This window comes from Xiphophorus maculatus, chromosome 8 (assembly GCF_002775205.1).
Source record: "Xiphophorus maculatus strain JP 163 A chromosome 8, X_maculatus-5.0-male, whole genome shotgun sequence".
NCBI classification, from domain to species: Eukaryota; Metazoa; Chordata; class Actinopteri; order Cyprinodontiformes; family Poeciliidae; genus Xiphophorus; species Xiphophorus maculatus.
In genome coordinates, this window is record NC_036450.1 from 19,553,593 (window position 1) to 19,570,885 (window position 17,293).

The 17,293-nt window shown below is 38.5% G+C and overlaps 1 protein-coding gene across 8 annotated transcripts in view; it reads right to left on the reverse strand.

Moving 5' to 3' along the window:
- Window positions 1-17,293, reverse strand: part of garnl3 (GTPase activating Rap/RanGAP domain like 3) — a 79,850-nt gene that overhangs the window by 28,090 nt on the left and 34,467 nt on the right. For 7 of the 8 annotated variants that reach the window (XM_023338165.1, XM_023338160.1, XM_023338162.1 and 4 more), the window contains exons 3-4: window positions 1,333-1,407; window positions 66-165 (exon numbers count right to left, since the gene is read on the reverse strand). In XM_023338165.1, coding sequence (XP_023193933.1) covers window positions 66-165; window positions 1,333-1,407 — 175 coding nt within the window. Of the gene's footprint in view, window positions 1-65; window positions 166-1,332; window positions 1,408-13,657; window positions 13,772-17,293 lie in introns of those variants that run through there. The other variant, XM_023338164.1, reaches the window with a different exon arrangement.

Consider the following 17,293-nt stretch of genomic DNA (forward strand, 5'->3'; position numbering starts at 1 on the left):
AGTAATCGTGTTTTTTTGTTGTTTTTTTTTATTTCTAAACAGAGCCTCTATGGGGCACCACTGACCTTTTCCCAAGAAGTACTTAAAGTACCATCTGGTGTGGTACTCTGGGTTTTCCAGATGGACGTCCGTTCTCCTCCATGTTCCAGGAGTGTAGTCTGAAGCCTGCTCGTCACATACACACGCACACACACATCGTCATTCTGATGGTCATGCCTTGAATAATAGCAATTCTTTCTGAATACAAGACAGGAAATCAGACATAAAGAACCAACTGTCTATTATCAAAGTTGAACATTGGTTTGTAGGAGCAAAAAGTTTACCAGTTGAAAGCTACAAAGTTATTCTCTTATAATATAATACGACACCTGAGACAGCAACAGCAATAGACAAAAGCATGGGAGCGAATCCTGTCTGTTTTTTTTAAAAATTAGTATTCTTTAGGCAATGCTTTCTGGGTAATTAAGCAAATCATTGCCGACCACTTGGGGGCACTCATACAGCACTGAACGTTTTCCCCAAGATGGTCAATTGACCTTTCCCTCCATTCATCCATTTAATGTCTACATCTGTAGATGGTGGGTGGCTATCTCCAGCAGTCACTGGGCAAGAGGTGGGGTACAAGGTGGACAGGGCGACGCAGCAACACACAAGACAAACAATCACACACACACACCCCCACACGCCTACACATGCACACACTCGTGCCTAAGACCAAGTTAGAGAGACCAATCATCATCCCACTCATGATATTTTTATTGGAGGGAGGAAGATGGAGTACCCAGTGAGAACCCACCCACCCACATGGAGAACATGCAAACTCCATGCAGAAACAGCCTTGACCGGGATTTGAACCCCGGACCGTCTTGCTGTCAGGTTACAACTCTAATAACAGCATCATCATGCAGCCACCAAATGGTCCTTAAGCATGAAAAAGACATAAATCACGACAAAAATATGAACCCAAACTATACAAGGTGAGTGCTGGGGGATGTGAGCACACTGAAAGCAACCCACTAAAGTCATGGCAACCAGGACTTTGTCTTTCACAATGTTTCTTGTTATTTAAAGCCACATAAAATCATTTTCCAAACACCAACAGACATGGCAAGACTAAAAACACGTTAGTATTTACAAATGCTCCTATGTACTTTTTTTTTTTTTAATGTAGGACGAAACTTCAATGACATGTCTCATTTGTCCAGTCCTCGTGCCAAGTTAATTAACTCGTTATTACTTGTCCTGCAGAACATAAGAGGTGATATATATGGATGTATGGACGGATGGAAATGGACAGAGATTTGTACAAGAAGAATGTGATATTATTTGTACCTCATCTAATGAACCGTTCTCCACCCTGAAGCGTCCCGCCCTGTGAATGGCCCCATCTGCATCACTGGAAATCAGCTGAGAGGGAGACAGAGAAACATGTTTATAATTAAACTTGTGGTCATTTGGGGCTTGTGGCAGGAAAATGCAGAGGTCACGAATGCACCGCAAACATGGAGAAAAAAGGGAACCACAGCAGACACATCACCACTCTGTGAAAACAGCATCCAACGTCCTGCTGTACATACAGGAGCAATCCATTTTCTATAATGGAAAATCAACATTTTTACTCTGCTTTATATATCTGTAGTTACTCCATGATAAAACTCAACATTTCAGCCCTATTATCTGTCTCTCCCAAACTAACCTGACTGTAGCAGAGAGAGGGCTTTGAGAATAAAACTGGACAGCCCATGAAGGGATGAAAGAAATAATGTATCTGTGTAGTTGTAAGAACAAGCAGGTCTTGTTTTAGATGGTCATATTGTGATAAGGGACTCTAAAGGGAAGGAAAGAAAGGACACAATATGGATGAGAAACAAATTCTGGAAAAACAATTTTCTTTCAACATTTTTTTCACACTCTTGACGCCTTAAAATATTAAAATCAAATTCCATACTTTCCCAGACTGTGTAGGATCTCTGAATCCAATTTTTAGTATTTTAGGTCTGTGCTGACGTTTGTGTTTGTGATTAATTAGAGAAAAGAAGTATGCCGTATTTGAAAGACTGAACATCTCTGAGGGGATGTTTACATGCTGTTAGGACTTATCCCACTGATTCCATCTGTCTTATTGGAAACAGTTTATTTTTCCTTTTCCATTTTTCCTCAGGTAAGAAATACTTGGAATTGCTAATTTCCCCTGACAGACTGAAAGATGTATTAACTGTGGTGCACAGAAGGCTCCCAGCAGCCAGTGTTGATTTAAAACGTTGCTTCTATCAACATCTCATCTAATGGAGAACATGAAAAGGGGAAGGGAAGAATCTCAGATGAAATATTCATCCATCATCTAAACCTGCTTATCTTTGCAGTGTTGCAGAAGGGCTGGACGAGTCGCCAGTTCCCATATATATATGCTTTTATCATTTTATGGATCGAATAAGCAAAAACAAAGAAAGTTTTAACTGAATGGTTGCCAGGTATGTTGTTGGATTGAACCAAGCTTTTTCACTTGTAGCTTTCTTGTTTATTTAAGCTTCAAAAATGTTTTTTTGTACACTCTGATAATGATTAATATATTTTAAGTGTCTGAAGCAAGATTTATGCTCTATTAATAGTGCAAAGTATAGAAAAAAAGCTTAAGTCTCTTGATAATATGTACATCGCCTTGCAACAATGTCTACTTTTGTTACAGATACAAACTTAATGTCTTTTCTCAGGGATATTACAAGATTGAACAAAACATGTAATGTTGGATGTGTCTCAAATAGTTTTTCACCTTCAGAAGGTGCAATTCTTTTCTTTCGGTTTTGTAAAAATAATTAAAACTCATTGGTCAGACTGGATCTTGACCAGAAATTATTACCTGCCCAACACTGAACTTTAACTGAGCCAAATAGACCTATGACTATAATTTTATTTCAATCAATAATATGTATGTATGTTTTGGACATTGATGTGATGGAAGGTGAAGCTTTTTGTCCCCTACAGAGGTTGAAGCAAACTCCAGACTGGATTTAAACCAGAGAAAGAATAAATTAACTCATTAGTGCAGACAACATTTTATTTTTTAAAAATTATTATGATTAAGATTTATATTATGTGACCCAAATTTCCATTTCTAGGAACAATAGAGTTTTTCTTGGCTTATGTTATAAATTTCTGCCCACTTTTTGCACAATTCAAATTGACTAATTGTGAAAAAGCTTCATATTTTTTCCAAAGCCCTGAAAAAAAAATCTGTAGTACTGTATCTTTAAATAAAAAATTACTCCATTTAAGTATTCATTTTAATATTCACATATTAAACTCCACCAGCTCACTGACTGATGCCGGGTAGCTAGGCAACGAACTCTTTAATCCCTTGCTTATTCCTCTCCTCATGACTTTCTCTTTGCTCTTAGCTCTTTGACCCTCCCGACTGTCGAGCACAATTTTGTTCCCGTCACTGACAAAGGTCGCCGCTGAGCCAGTACAAAAAAGAAAAAAGAGAATAAAAAAGTGATTTGGATCCTTGCACGCACTGTTTGATGCTCGGATGGCAAATCCCTCCAGGAAAACGAGAAGGGAGCAGAACTGTAATGTATCATGAAGCTGTCTAAACACCTAATCATGTTTAGCATATGATCATATAAAAAAGGAAGATTCAGCTACTCCGTCTCCAAGCAAAAATTAAGGTTTTAATTTTAGTCTAAAGTTTGGCTAAAAGCACCAAAAGAATCAAAACTTCAGCTGTAATCTTGTGTTAAAAGAATGAAAAAGTGACATCTACAGCAAAATAGCTTAAACAAATATACACTCTCCTACGTTGTTAATCAGCTTACGTGTGATGTAGCCCTCTCCAGCCCCCAGAAACTGATCAGATTATGTGAGAAAGGACAAATAAAGAATAGTAGTTCGTCTGTTGGTTAAGTAGGGTACTGTGGGGTTTCCTCTGACCAGTTTTAACACGTTTGTTCAGGTTTTCCATATATTGCTCTATGTAAATGTGTCCCCTCACAGATTTCTTGTGTGGCTTTTGCTAAAATGTTTCAGAACCTCAAACAACATCAATATTAGACAATTATATTCCAAGTAAATACAAAAAGCAGTTTTCAAATGAGGTTTTTATTTAAGGAGAAAAAGCTTCCCAAACCAACCTGGTTTCATTTGAAAAACAAAACCCCCAAAAAACAAAATGTTTTTACCTCCTAAATGATTAATTAATTAACCAGTCAAATTCTTTGTAAAGCAGACTTCACTTGCCTTTTCTTTATCCTGCAGGACAATGATTTGAAGCATGAAACAAAGGCCATTTTGGTATGGGCTCAGTCAAAGTTATGGGCTCAGTCAAAGTTTTGATGTGGTCATTTGTGCTTGAAAACCCTCCAATGTATCTCAAACTGATTATACTTATAATGTATAGATAATTCACACAAACAGACAGACAAAGATAAAAAAAGGGAAAATAATAAAGATTGAGGTTGCCTAATGTTTATTCAAAGATGTTTCAGCTGAATGAGAAAGTAGTAAATAGTCCAAGTGACCTTTGACCCATAAACGCAGCATCAGAGTGAGAATATTATAAATGTTTGGTGAACAGACTTTAGACTTTCTTGCTAAGAAACTATCAGATGTTAATCTCAACTACAAATGCCACTATTCCAATTAGTAATAATAGAAAAACAGAACTAAAACTGTTCTGTTTCTTTTCTGAGAAAGAGGAAACTGAATCATCGAGTGTCCCTTTGCACGAATTGTTGATTTTTGGCAGGCAAAGATTTATTTAGCTCAAAATGGAATTGCAAAAGCAGCTAAATAAAGATATAGATAAAGACGTAAGTGCTATAATATTGCACATATGTAAAAAAGGAATTTGTTCCCTTTGTTTAGTAAAACCAGTGGTTCCCAAAGTGTGGGGTGCACCCCTTAGAGGGGGCGCAGTGCCATTGCAAGGGGTGGGGGGTGGGGGTGGGGGGGGTATGGATGAATGAAAAAAAAACCCAATAAACAAACACTTACACAAAAGTGTTTCACTGTAAAGATGGTTTGTAGTTTGTTTTGTTGAGACCTGAAGTGTGAAATAAACTTCAGTGGAGTTTGAAAACAAAATATGTGTAAAGGTTTATGTCTGGTTGTACAATGTGTGTGCCCAATTGATTTTTTTCTTCTTTTTTTTTGGTGGGGGTGGAGGGGTATTTTATTGTAATCCATAGGGGGGCCATAAGAAAATCTTTGGGAACCACTGAGCTAAATCATTACAAGCAAAGATCAATTAGTTAGACCACTAACAACATATACAGTAGCTGATTCAATTCAGCTAACTGCATTTTGTTGGCAAATTGGCACCTATCCCTCAAGAAAGCATGAGGGAACAGTGGAAAGAAAAACTCCCTTGTAACAGGAAGAGTGAAAAAAATAATCTACTTTGGCAGCCATACTGGATTTTGATGTTTGTCTTCGAGAGGAACTACCAACTTTCCAGCATTTTTCTCCCCAGATTGGAACTAGGAAATTCAAAATTTCAAGCAGAAATGGACCACATTATTAGAAATCACTGTTCTTCTAAACAAGTAACTTTCAAAAACAGACAAAATTGCCTTCTCTGACCTGTTTTGACTAGACAGCCTTCATGGTATCTATTGTGCTCAGACACATTTTTGATGATTTTACTGGAATCAAAAATAAATTCAAGCAGAAAACCAGTATTTTCAATAAAATTCATTAATCATAGCAGTCGTGAACCTAACATCCAAACGTGACTACCAAGTAAAAGCCAATGAGCATGTCGTTAAGGTTAATTAAAAAGGCTAGAAAAACATTTTTTGTTTTGCATGCGGGAGCATGAAAATATCCCCCTGAACTCCTCTCTCAACAAACGATCCAAGCCCCTCGCTGATACGCATTACTTTAAAGCAGTGCGTCGCGGGACAAAGAGATGGGAGTGTCGTGCTCAAGTGCACGAACAATGACTTGTTTTGCATCTATGTGATGTTTTCGCTTTGAGGCCGTGCACACGAGCAAAGCAGTAGCCGCTTTTCCTCCCCGAGGTCCATAATGAGACAATAAAATCCCACAGATTGAGAGCCGAGCCTGCTTACAGCAGGTGTGAAGCTCTGATAAACGACAGAGAGGTTTTCTCTGAAATAATTAGCTGCGTCTTCCAAGAAGCTGCAGAAAACGCAGCACTCTCTTGCTGCCGGATGCATATTAATACGGGTGAAAACAAATAAATTACCGGTGTGGCGGTATGTGGCTGTGTTTGCCTGCGTTCACGGGGGGTTCAATGGGCTTTGCTATTGAGATCCAAATGCGTGTAGGGGTGTGGGCATGTGTGTCTGTGTGTGCGGAAATGGGAAAGTAAATTCTGATGCTGTAGGCCTCCATCTCCTTCCATTTCTCTCGCCTCCTGCAACATGAAGCATCCACTAGCAGCATAATGGAGGGGAACCCGGTGCAGCATTCAGACGAAGCCACGAGCCGCCTCCCCTATGCGTGTGCGTGTGTGTGGGGGCGTGTGGGGGTGGGGGTGTGCATGTACGGGCTGCACTCGTGGGGGAAACATTCAGTGTGCATTCGGGCCAGCGTGTTGAACTGTAGCATTCACATCGTCTGTATTGGGGGAGTTTCAAAAGTGAAAAATGTCAGGAGAAAAGAGGGATTAAGTGCTCTAGGAAGTCTGTGTGGGGGTCTTCGCACCCACATACATCACACAGACTCTGCTTCTAAATCTTAACAGAAGTGTTGCCAAGGAGGAGAGCACTGCACTCCAATGAGTCTCTTTGGGCTGAAGGAGGCAACGAAGAGGCAACAGGGGAGAAGAGAAGGGCCTGTTATGCTTTTACACTTTAACAAACAACCTATAAAACACCTCAGTGTATCTGGCGAGAGAAGCAGTAGCAGGAAGGGGCAAGGCGGAAAAAAAATAAGAAAAAGAGGCACAGACTACATGCACAGTGGATCGCAAAAGGCTATGCGGCCCAATAAAAATTATCAAAATGAGGTGATAACTGACTACTTTTAATCATGAATACTTTTAATGTGCAATTCGCCTAAAAAAAAACAAACAGAAAGATGCAATTTCGGCATTCAGTCTATCAGCAGCCAACATCTGCTTCACAAATGTTCAGGTGATTTAGTTCTTAACTCTCACATTAATAATAAAAAGATAAAAAATCAAAAAAATGTATTGAATCCGTAAACCCTTAATTAATTTAAGGCTATGTAAACTTATATAACCTCAAGATTGCACCTCTTAATTTTCTGAGGTACTTTTATTTTAACCATTTTAACTCACCTGTGTAGACTTTCTGTAGCAAATTTAAAACTTAAGCCATCTTGATGGGCAAACCCATGAAAGAAGGGCAAAAGTAAATACGACCAAAACCTAAGAAAAAAAAAAACCTGCACTAAAGTCAAACCCAATAAAGTAGAATCCACAAACAAATAGCAGAGACCCTACTAGCTTAAAGACAGACCACATGCATACTATCACCCATTTAAGCAGCTTCAGTTTTGACGTGCAATAGGAACAATTTACAAACAGAATCAAATTTAAAACACATTTGGTTATTATGGTCAGGCTATCAAATCAATATCTTTCTATCCCCTGATAGATAATTGGGTCTCATCATTGGGCTTGTTCATGCACACTCACAACCCTCATAGAGAAGGAGGCAGCTGAGCAGGAGTGGAAGGGAGGAAGACGGGGAGGAAATGGAGAGGGGGAGAAGAGAGGCAGGTGCACAGGCAGAGATGGCAAATAATAATAATAATAATAATAATAATAATAATAATAATAATAATAATAATAATAATAATAAAGAAATTAGGATGAGGATGTGGGAAGAAATTAAAATTAGAAGGGGAATTTAAAATAAATAAAGCACTTCGTTGAAAAAGGCATTTAAGAGAGAAGAAGCATAATAAAAAGTATTTTTGTCCTTTCCATATCTCAAGTCTCCATTTAAAATTTTTCTTTATTTTTTTTAGAAACCTTTTTGTTGTGTTTGAGCTTTTCTACAAATGCAATCCAGATGGGAAGTGGAAGAAGCTACTTTAGACGCCTCTGGCTGAGAAAATGAAAAAAAAAAAAAGAAGTCCCATTTATTTGTCCCATAGAAAAACTTACATAAGGCACAATTAAGCCCCATCCATGGCACATCTTGTATGAATAACTCTTGCTTCAATCTTCAGTACAATGCAGTGCTTTAGAAAACATGTGGTCTATTAAAAAAATGGAGCTTTCAGACAGAACACTGGTGGGTTGATTCTTATGCAATGCTATGATTTATCCACCAAACTGGAAAGATCCAGATTTTGGTCCATATGACTTGCAAATTAAGTGGTACCTGTTCCACAATTTTACATTTTGTCAAGTACTTTACCAGGATTGTAAGCTCAGTCAGACTGGAAGGAGAGCAGAAAGGTCGGAGGATGACAGGCTTTTTCGGCTTGTAGCTCCATCCGTATTTACAAGTGACCAGTTTTTAAGTCCCAGTGAAATAAAAGTATAAATGTAATCTGAATTAGAATGCTGCCATAACCATGTTTAACAGTGGAAATGGTGTGTTCATGGTGATGTGTAGCGTTTATTTTCCACCTCCGTGTTTTACATGTCGGACAAAAGGTTCCGTTTTGGTTTAAATTAGATTTTCTGACTGCAAATAAATAATTCTGTCAACAATGACTGTCTTTAGAAAAAAACATGGTTCAGTGGGGAATTATTTAGTTCAGACTGGACCGGCCTGAGATGGTTTAATGCAGACCGAAAAGCCTACATTAAAGGAGGCAAACAGGTTGCCACTATCAGTGTTGTTAGCCTGTCATAGCATCTTATAGTGCTCACATATCTCTTTTATTTTGTCTGTCAGTTTCTCAAAGTTTCTTTTGATATAATTAAGAAGCTGTAGAAGATCCATCGGTGTCTCAAACAGGCCAGGTCTAACAATAATAGCAGCTTACAATTTGAGCACCAGACAACACACTATGTGGCGGACTCAAAATAAAAAATAATAAATAAATTTAAAAAAAGAAAAAAAAAAGTAAATAAAAAAAAATATATATATATATATTGATCACTGTTATCACTTCAAGATCTTGCACCTTGAGATATAGTTACACATATAGTAAAAAGAAAGATTAAAAGTTAAAATGTGTGGCACACAATAAATACAGTTGAGGTCAAATTAAAAACTATAATGGTTCAGACTCTGTGAAACCAGACAGGATGGGGAATATTTTTAACCCAAGCTGTTTAATGCTAGACGGCAAGACGATGGAACGGGAGTTCAGGAGTCTCTGACTGAGACGAGGACATAAATATCTCAGGGTGTCAAACAGACAATCCAATGACTCAGGCTGTAAAGAATATACAGAATAATGAGCTGCATTCAGAGCAGGAAATGAAATGTGGCAAATCAAATTAGTGACAGAGACAAACAAGACCAAAAAAAGCTTGCTGTCATTTTTTTGGTTTTTATGCGATTCCTATTATTTTATTCTTGGATCCACAATTGCTATTTTTTTAAAAATCATCTATCAAGGAACTAATTCTAGAAGAAGCAGACATCTGATTCAGAATTTGAAGCACTTTACTCATATGACATTAGTCTAGGCTCATAACCCTGGTTATGAAATTGAACTTGCATCACATCAGTAAAGTACTAAAAATCATAAATCCGTTAACTCGGATTTTTCCTCTTGGAACATTACACGTGTCTGCTGGTTTAGAGATAACACAGCAGATGAGGTGCGTGGGAAGACATACTAATAAAGTTGGTGTTTATGAGATATAACAGGTGGTTTATCATATGTTTTAAGGATTATACTGAATCAGTCAAGCTGCTGGAACTTGCTATGTGCAACCTCTTAACCCTACAATCCCACCCGCAAACATACTGTATACTTGGGAAGTTCTAGAAACGCAAAAGCCACAATACCTGGTCGAATTTATGAATACATAACCCGAGTTATGAGTCTTTAAATATCACTGGGTGCCAGGGATTTTGTATTTTCCAGAATGGGAATGAACTTTTCAAACTCTCAAGAACATATTGACTGAGCAGAAAGTAATCTGCGTTACAAACATTTTTTTTTTTTTTTCGCAAATCCCAGCTCCTTTATTTTTACTTATACGGCTCTTTAGCAAACAGGATCAATCTTTTTGATAAACAAATTTCTCTTGTTAGCTCTTGCTGTTACAGCTTTGTGTGGACTTTGCTGGAAATTATGATTACAATCTAACATCTTCAAGCCAGGAGGTAAACCGTTGTCGATTCATGGAACTGATGTGCGTGTGTGAGCGAGAGAGAGGCTCTCTAATGCTGTGCAAATAAGGAGATAAAATGCATGAAGTAGAGGTGAAATAACACCCCTCGAAAGGAAACAATTACTTGTGAAATCAAAAAAAGAAAAAAAAAGCTGTTTGGCAGTTTAGCTGCTATGCTCGCCTGATTAAAACCTGTAAAAAGAGACCAATGCAGCCAAGCTGACAGCACCTCAATAATTTGTATGCATTTCACATTACAGCAAAAAAAAGAAAAAAAAAATCTTCTGACTAGGAGTGAAAGCATCAGGCTATCGACCGACCCTCTGCTCTCGCTAATGGGGGCAGCAGCTTTAAGGGCCCCGAGGAATGTGTAAATGCCTAAGTGAAGTCTTGGATCACAGAGCAACGCAGATGTGCGCCATGTATGAGCTCCTTAGCAAATTGATCTGGTGATGTCTCACAGAAAAGCCAGAGGTGGAATGAAGAAACAAGAGTCGACGGCAGTAAATGTAAACAATTAAGTTGTTTGGATATGCATTCACAGCAGGATATTTTTTTAACTACTGAAGGTGTGGTAGATGATAATAATGAAAAAACTGTTTTCAAAACCCCAATCATTGTCAACTACGCTTAAAAAACTTTACAAGCATCACTTTGTTTGTGAAGGTTTATTTAAGGCATGCAGGCAACGGTTCGAGGACATTAAAAGAATTCAAGAAAAAATATACCTTTCACAGAATCATCGGACGGAGCAAGACATTTCAGGCTCAATCGAACTCTAATGCAGACCAAAAAAAGTGAACTCATGTCTACTTACAAACTTAGGTCAGTGGTCATTGGGTGACTGTGGAAGGTACATCATGCACAGCTTGCAGGAAACCATAAACCCACACACTCATGAAGGGTATTTTAGAGAGACAAATTAATCTAACAGTTTTTGGAGTGTGAATGTACAAAAACTATTTAAGTAAAGACGAGGCAAGTTTGTTTGTATGGCAACAAGGCGTGAGTACTGTATTTGGTCAACATCAGGGAACAAAACAAACCACACACTTCACTTTGTTTCTAATACGAGGTTGTGGCTTGTATCCACAGTCGCCGCTGCTGCTGATCCTAATTTATGTGGTTAATAAACACACAAGCAGATGCAGCAACACACAGTGTGGTCCACACATGCTGAGAGTGGGAATAAATTCAAAGTGGCAGTGCAGTCAAAAGCCTCCGAGGCGATGACAGTAACACTGGTAGGCAGGTGGGAGTGGAGCCGTCTGCTCACCAGTCGACGTGAAAGACTGACAGCTAACTCTGAATACAGCGTTCCTCAAAAGATGCAAACACGCTGGCTCTGACAGCAGCCTCGGTTCCGTTCGTCGCCGGGCGCCGCTGCCGCACATCAGCCAGCGCGGAGACAAACCTACATGCCCACACAGAAACAATCAACACGAGAGTGTCGTCTGAAGAGATGTACCTCCAACACTTTCCTTGTTTTTGTGTTTCATGCAGCCAGCGCCCACCTCGCTGTCACTGCCTTCATCGGTGGAACATTTTCATTTCAAGCTCTTTGAAATGAAAGCTGTCGTGTCAGGATGAAGCTGTGACAATCGTTACCGGCTTCATTGAAGGTACTCAAAGCAATAAAGCTTCTGAAAGTGGATGTATGGTGGTTTCAGTGAATGTAGCCACTGGACATGGGGGGCTGCCTTTGTGCTGTCTTTAAATGCAGATTCTATCATGAAGTGCATGCTGTTAAAAACAAAAATTAAAAAGTTCCTGAAAAAATAAAAGCATGATAACAAAAAACAAAACAAAAAACTGAGCGTGTGCTGGCATACAGATTTAATTGATCCTCGTTTGTGCTAATGAGAGTAACTGGTGCATGTAATACAGGCAGACAGCCAGTTTGTGACTCTGTGTGGAAAAGGGCTGCAGGATATCGATTTCTTCAATTCTGTGCAGAATTTAATATATTAAACCTCTGATCTTAAAAAACGTCTGCTGTTTAGCAAAAAGACCATAACTAGGGATATAAAGAGATTTTGTGCCACTAGACTTTTGTGTTATTTAAATCCCACGATATGTCTATATTCCAAATAATATCATATATTCAAATTACTAAACAGCTACTGTAAGAATGTGACTGTGGCTTGAGGAAAAACCAGTAACCCCATAATATTGATTTCAGTTCTAAAAGCTTGTGTCTCGGTTGCATTTGTGTTTCAGACTCTTATTTTGTAGTAAGAAAAGGAAGTAGTTGCCCTTTTGGGTTGATGCAGCTAAGAGAAAAAAAACATGACCATCAGCAACTCATACAAACATACAAACAGACACATACAAAGTGAAGAATATTGGGCTAAGTGTCAGCTTAGTGCTAAAGCTGGTTGGAATATTCTATTAACACAAGACTAAAGCGCTGTTTACAGTTTATGAAGCCCTACTGCATTTGAGAAATAAAATATTAAATTTGTAGGTTTTCCATAAACACCTAATAAAACCAACATTGAATATGGTCTTGTTTCCAAGTAATCAATCAATATATTTGATAGCGTCCTGACACAGCAGGATTCAGTGGCTGAAATTGATCCTTATCCATCATAGGCTAAGAACTTTGTGTTGATTTGCTTGTTTTTTCTAATTTACTTTATAGGGCTGTTTGTTTAGAGTTGTGGACTTTAGCTACCGTGTTATCTCTTTTGAAATCTTACTTCCTGTTTTATTTTGCACGAGTACCAACACATAATACACTTGTGTATTATGTGTTGGCCCTGTCAGATCTTTTCCTGAGATTGTATTGTCATACCTAAATCTATTTAGGCATCAACTCCATCAGCATATATTGTATAGCAATGGGTTTTTGCAAGATCCTATTCTATGTCCAGAATGGGGCTTCCTGGTTGCCTATGATCTCACAGTAGTTCACCAGTAAATCAGCAAGTTATTGAAACCAAACCATTTTCCTATGACCATTGCCCACTGGGGTTGTTTAGATCTTTAAGTTTAGTTGAAAAATCTAACAAACCTTGAAGCATATATGGTAAAATGCATAATATATGGTTGCTGGTCACCTAACCATAAGTGTTGTCTCTTCAGCTTTTTATGTAAGTTTTTATGATTTATTGTAAATTTTGCTTCTGTACTTTGAATAACCTGTTTTATGCTTTCATTTTATTAAGATACTTTACTTTTGTTCTTTGAACTACTTTAGACTTGATTCAGTTTAAATCTTTAAATCCTCATGCGAATAAAATGCGGCACAAATTACAAAAACAGCAGCACCATTTTGACCTTCTTTCTGCTCCCAAAAAGGATGCATAAAAATGTGAATTAGACCTAAATGATGCTATCAAGCAATATACTACATTACCACACCATGCATCCAAAATGTTTTGATTACAAAGACGTTCATTGGCAGAAACCCACCTTAGTTTCCATCGCTGTTTAATTCTCCTTGTCTGACCACTTGAGAGTTGAAATGTTTGGAAGTTACAATAATTTTTTCCGCTCAGTTTTATCCTCTTTCTCTTCCTTGTTTAAATGTCTTATCTGTTCGTCAAAGGCTGCCTTATAGTTCCGCTTAGCAAAACTGACTTGTGGTTTGGGGTGACCAAAAAAAAAACTTAGGGCGGTCCTTGTGAAAAAAAAACAAAAAACAGGGCAAGAAAAACGCTGGTGCTGTGAAGTGTCAGTTTCTAAATGAACGCTGCAGAACCACTCCCTCATAAAAAAGTCATTTGAAACGTAGTGTGCCAGAAAATGATTTTAAAATAGATTGAGCTGATTTTTGGCTATAGGTTAACGGTGGTAATTTGGCTCTTTTTTTTTCAGTAAAACTAATGCAGGTCAGTGTAACTTTTTAACACAGACCTTAGAGTACGATGGAATGAAGGTGTTATGGTCTGCAGTTTCAGTTTTAGCTGGTGTTTTGTGCTTTGTTTTCCTCTCTCCATCTAAAATAGGGGTGTTAAGTAGTTCTACTTTAATAGGTCATGTTTTCATGGTTTTCTTTCCTTATTAACCATTGAATGTAATCTATGCATGGCCACTCTGCCTGCAAACATCTTGAAATCCTGAACAAAAATTTGAGTACTTTAGTGTTAATATCTATTTGTTTGCAGACAAAAATAAATTCTAAACCATTAAATGAAGTAAATAGTCAGTAAAGGTTAGTTACACAGTATCTTTCACAGATAAATCCACAAAGTGCTTCACAAAAACCAAAAAGATAAAACAGACTGGCTTTAAGGACTGCTGCAGTCATTGGGAAGTGTTAACACCATAGCATGATTTACATCAGGGGCTCCAAACGTTTCCGGTGATTTAAAAAAATGATTTAATTTGTTACTTGCAGCTTCTTCCATTTTTAATGAATCAGAGAAGTCTGATTAATCACTGAATAGAGATGTACTCAGACATGAGTGTATGTTTTTTGTGTGTTTCTGTGTGATTGATTTGTCCAGTATGTACTCTGTCTCCCACCCAACAACTGGAAAACATGGGCGCTGGCCTGCTAACGACTCTGCATGGACAAGCGAGTGCAGATCAGTGAAAGAATATGAATGCTAATCTAGAAAACACACTTGCAATTTGTAAAACATTTGTGAAAACAGAAAAATTAAGATTCTTACTTACCCCTAAAATATTACAAAAGTCTTATCTTATTATTGGGATGTATCTCATGTGTGCCAGTTACCGACCTCCCAAAAATATTGGTCAGTAATTGTTTTTTGACTTAATTTCGACCTGTCTCAGGAGACTCGAGTATCTTTACTAAACTATGTTGGGTGGTCTAAATACAGAAACTACAAACATACCGGTAAAGGCTATATTTTTAAAGCATCTCAGTCTGTGAAGACGACAGTGAATGATATCATCTGCTTCAGCTATGGTGTCTGTAGAGCTGCATCCTCGTATTGGCAACGGCTACCAGCTGCTGCCATGATGCCAAAAATAAAACAAACAGACAAGGTGAGTCATGGCTTGGCTTTTGCTGGTCTCTCCTAATAGGAACACCCTGCTCTAAATCAATATCTCACAGTGGTTTTCAGACTTTGGAATAAATATTTCAAAGTAGTGCAATGCAAGAGTCACACTTTGAAAATCAATGAAACAGACCAGAAAGTGTTTTGTAGTTGTAACTAAAAGTAATAAACTGCAGTCACATTGCATGCAAATGGGCTAACAGATGGTCTGGAGCATTGTTTTGACAGTAATGTCAGTTTTGTCTTATGTTTATGTAAGTTGTGGTGAGCAGAGCTTTTGTAGCTATTTTGTGATCATAATGTACTGATTTAAGCTGAATTCTTCTTGGTTCTATTCCTATATGTCTTCAAGGAGATAGTTGCTGCAAATTTTTAAACCCCTTATTTGTTATGAGGATACCAGTGTCCTCATGGACCCCACTGATTTAAATGTAAGCATTTTAGAGGTGCCAGTTAAGCGGTTAATGTGAACAGACAACATACTCATTTAATTTATGCCATGTAAACAGTTTGAATCATGGTGAAAAGAAAGTACTGGGAGTTTGGGGGGGACGACAATGCTATGTCCTGGGCTGGTGGACTCATGTCAGGTTCTATAGTTCTTGGGGTTGTGATGGGTTAGCTGTGAGCGATTGGGGGGCCAAGCTAGACTACAGTGGGAATCCCTCCCTCTAAACTTCTCTGAAGCTAGCTCACCAGGTGGGGTGGTATTGTACCCTTCCTCCCCTGGTTCTTCTGAGCTCCACCTACCTCAGCAAGCCAGTGCGGCATGTTTGCATCTCTCTTACTTGGTGCTGGGAGTTTTGCAGGCGCTGGCTTACTTTAGGATCTGGATCCCAGGCCTGACAGAAGATGGCGGCGTGGGAGGGTTGGGAGGTTTCGAGGCTCTTTGCCTCTTTGGGGCTACCTCAGTGCTTCATAGCCCGTCTCTTGGTGGTTGCTGTGGGGTGGTGCCTTATGTCTGTCCACCTGTCCTCTGCAGCTCTTGGGTACTGAGTGTTGCATGCATTTTGCCATCCTTACCACTAACTGTGTACTTTCAGGTGACTCACTCACATACACCTTCTGAACACAAAAACACTTACTTTTAGAATAGAATAGAATAGAATAGAATTCAACTTTATTGTCATTGCACTGTCACAAGTACAAGCAACGAGATGTAGTTTGCATCTATCCAGAAGTGCTCTACGAGATATAATATTTATTTACAGATGTACAAGACTATGTATGTATGGACTATAAGGGGTTATAGCAAGAGATATAGATATTGTGTATAAATATAAATATGGGAGCTATATGCACAGATTATACAGATTATACAGAATATACAAGAATGTTAGGGAATGGATTATAGATAAATAATGGCAGATAAAATGTACAGGTTGTATGTGTGTGTGAAGAAAACAGTCCGTGATGTGTGTGTGTGTGTGTGAGGATAGTCCATGTGTTATTGTTGTATGAGAGGATAGGGGAGTACAGTCCTTATAGTTTATGTTTTATGTCAGGAGGCGTTCAAAAGCGTGACAGCTGTGGGAAAGAAGCTGTTCCGGTGCCTGGTGGTTCTGGTCCGTAGGCTTCTGTAACGCCTCCCAGAGGGCAGGAGGGTGTTTGTGCTTGTGTTTGCCCACATGCACAACTACACATACACCCACATTCACATGTCAATGCACTGACGCACTTTGACAGTCATTCAAACAAAGGTTGTTATTATGTGACCTGTCTACGTTGATGCTGAATGGAGTCCATGATGCAATTAGAACACCATCTTCAGACATCCTTTTGTAAATCAAAGCTGCTTTGGCATATTATGTAGGAAGCCAGTTTCTCCATATGGTATGCCTGAAGTGCCAAGACAACACAGACTGAGCCAAAATGGCAAAGGTTGTAAAAACACACACAGCTGCCCAAATCTCTTGAATAAAAATAAACCCCCAAAATATAAAGAGGTCGTACCTTACTTTAAGCAGTGACTGTACATAGTAACTTTTTTTTAGAATCAAATGTGTGAAGCTTTTGTTTTTGGAAACATATTATTTGTCACAGAGTGTAAAAATTTGTATGTTCCTGTATCTCATTG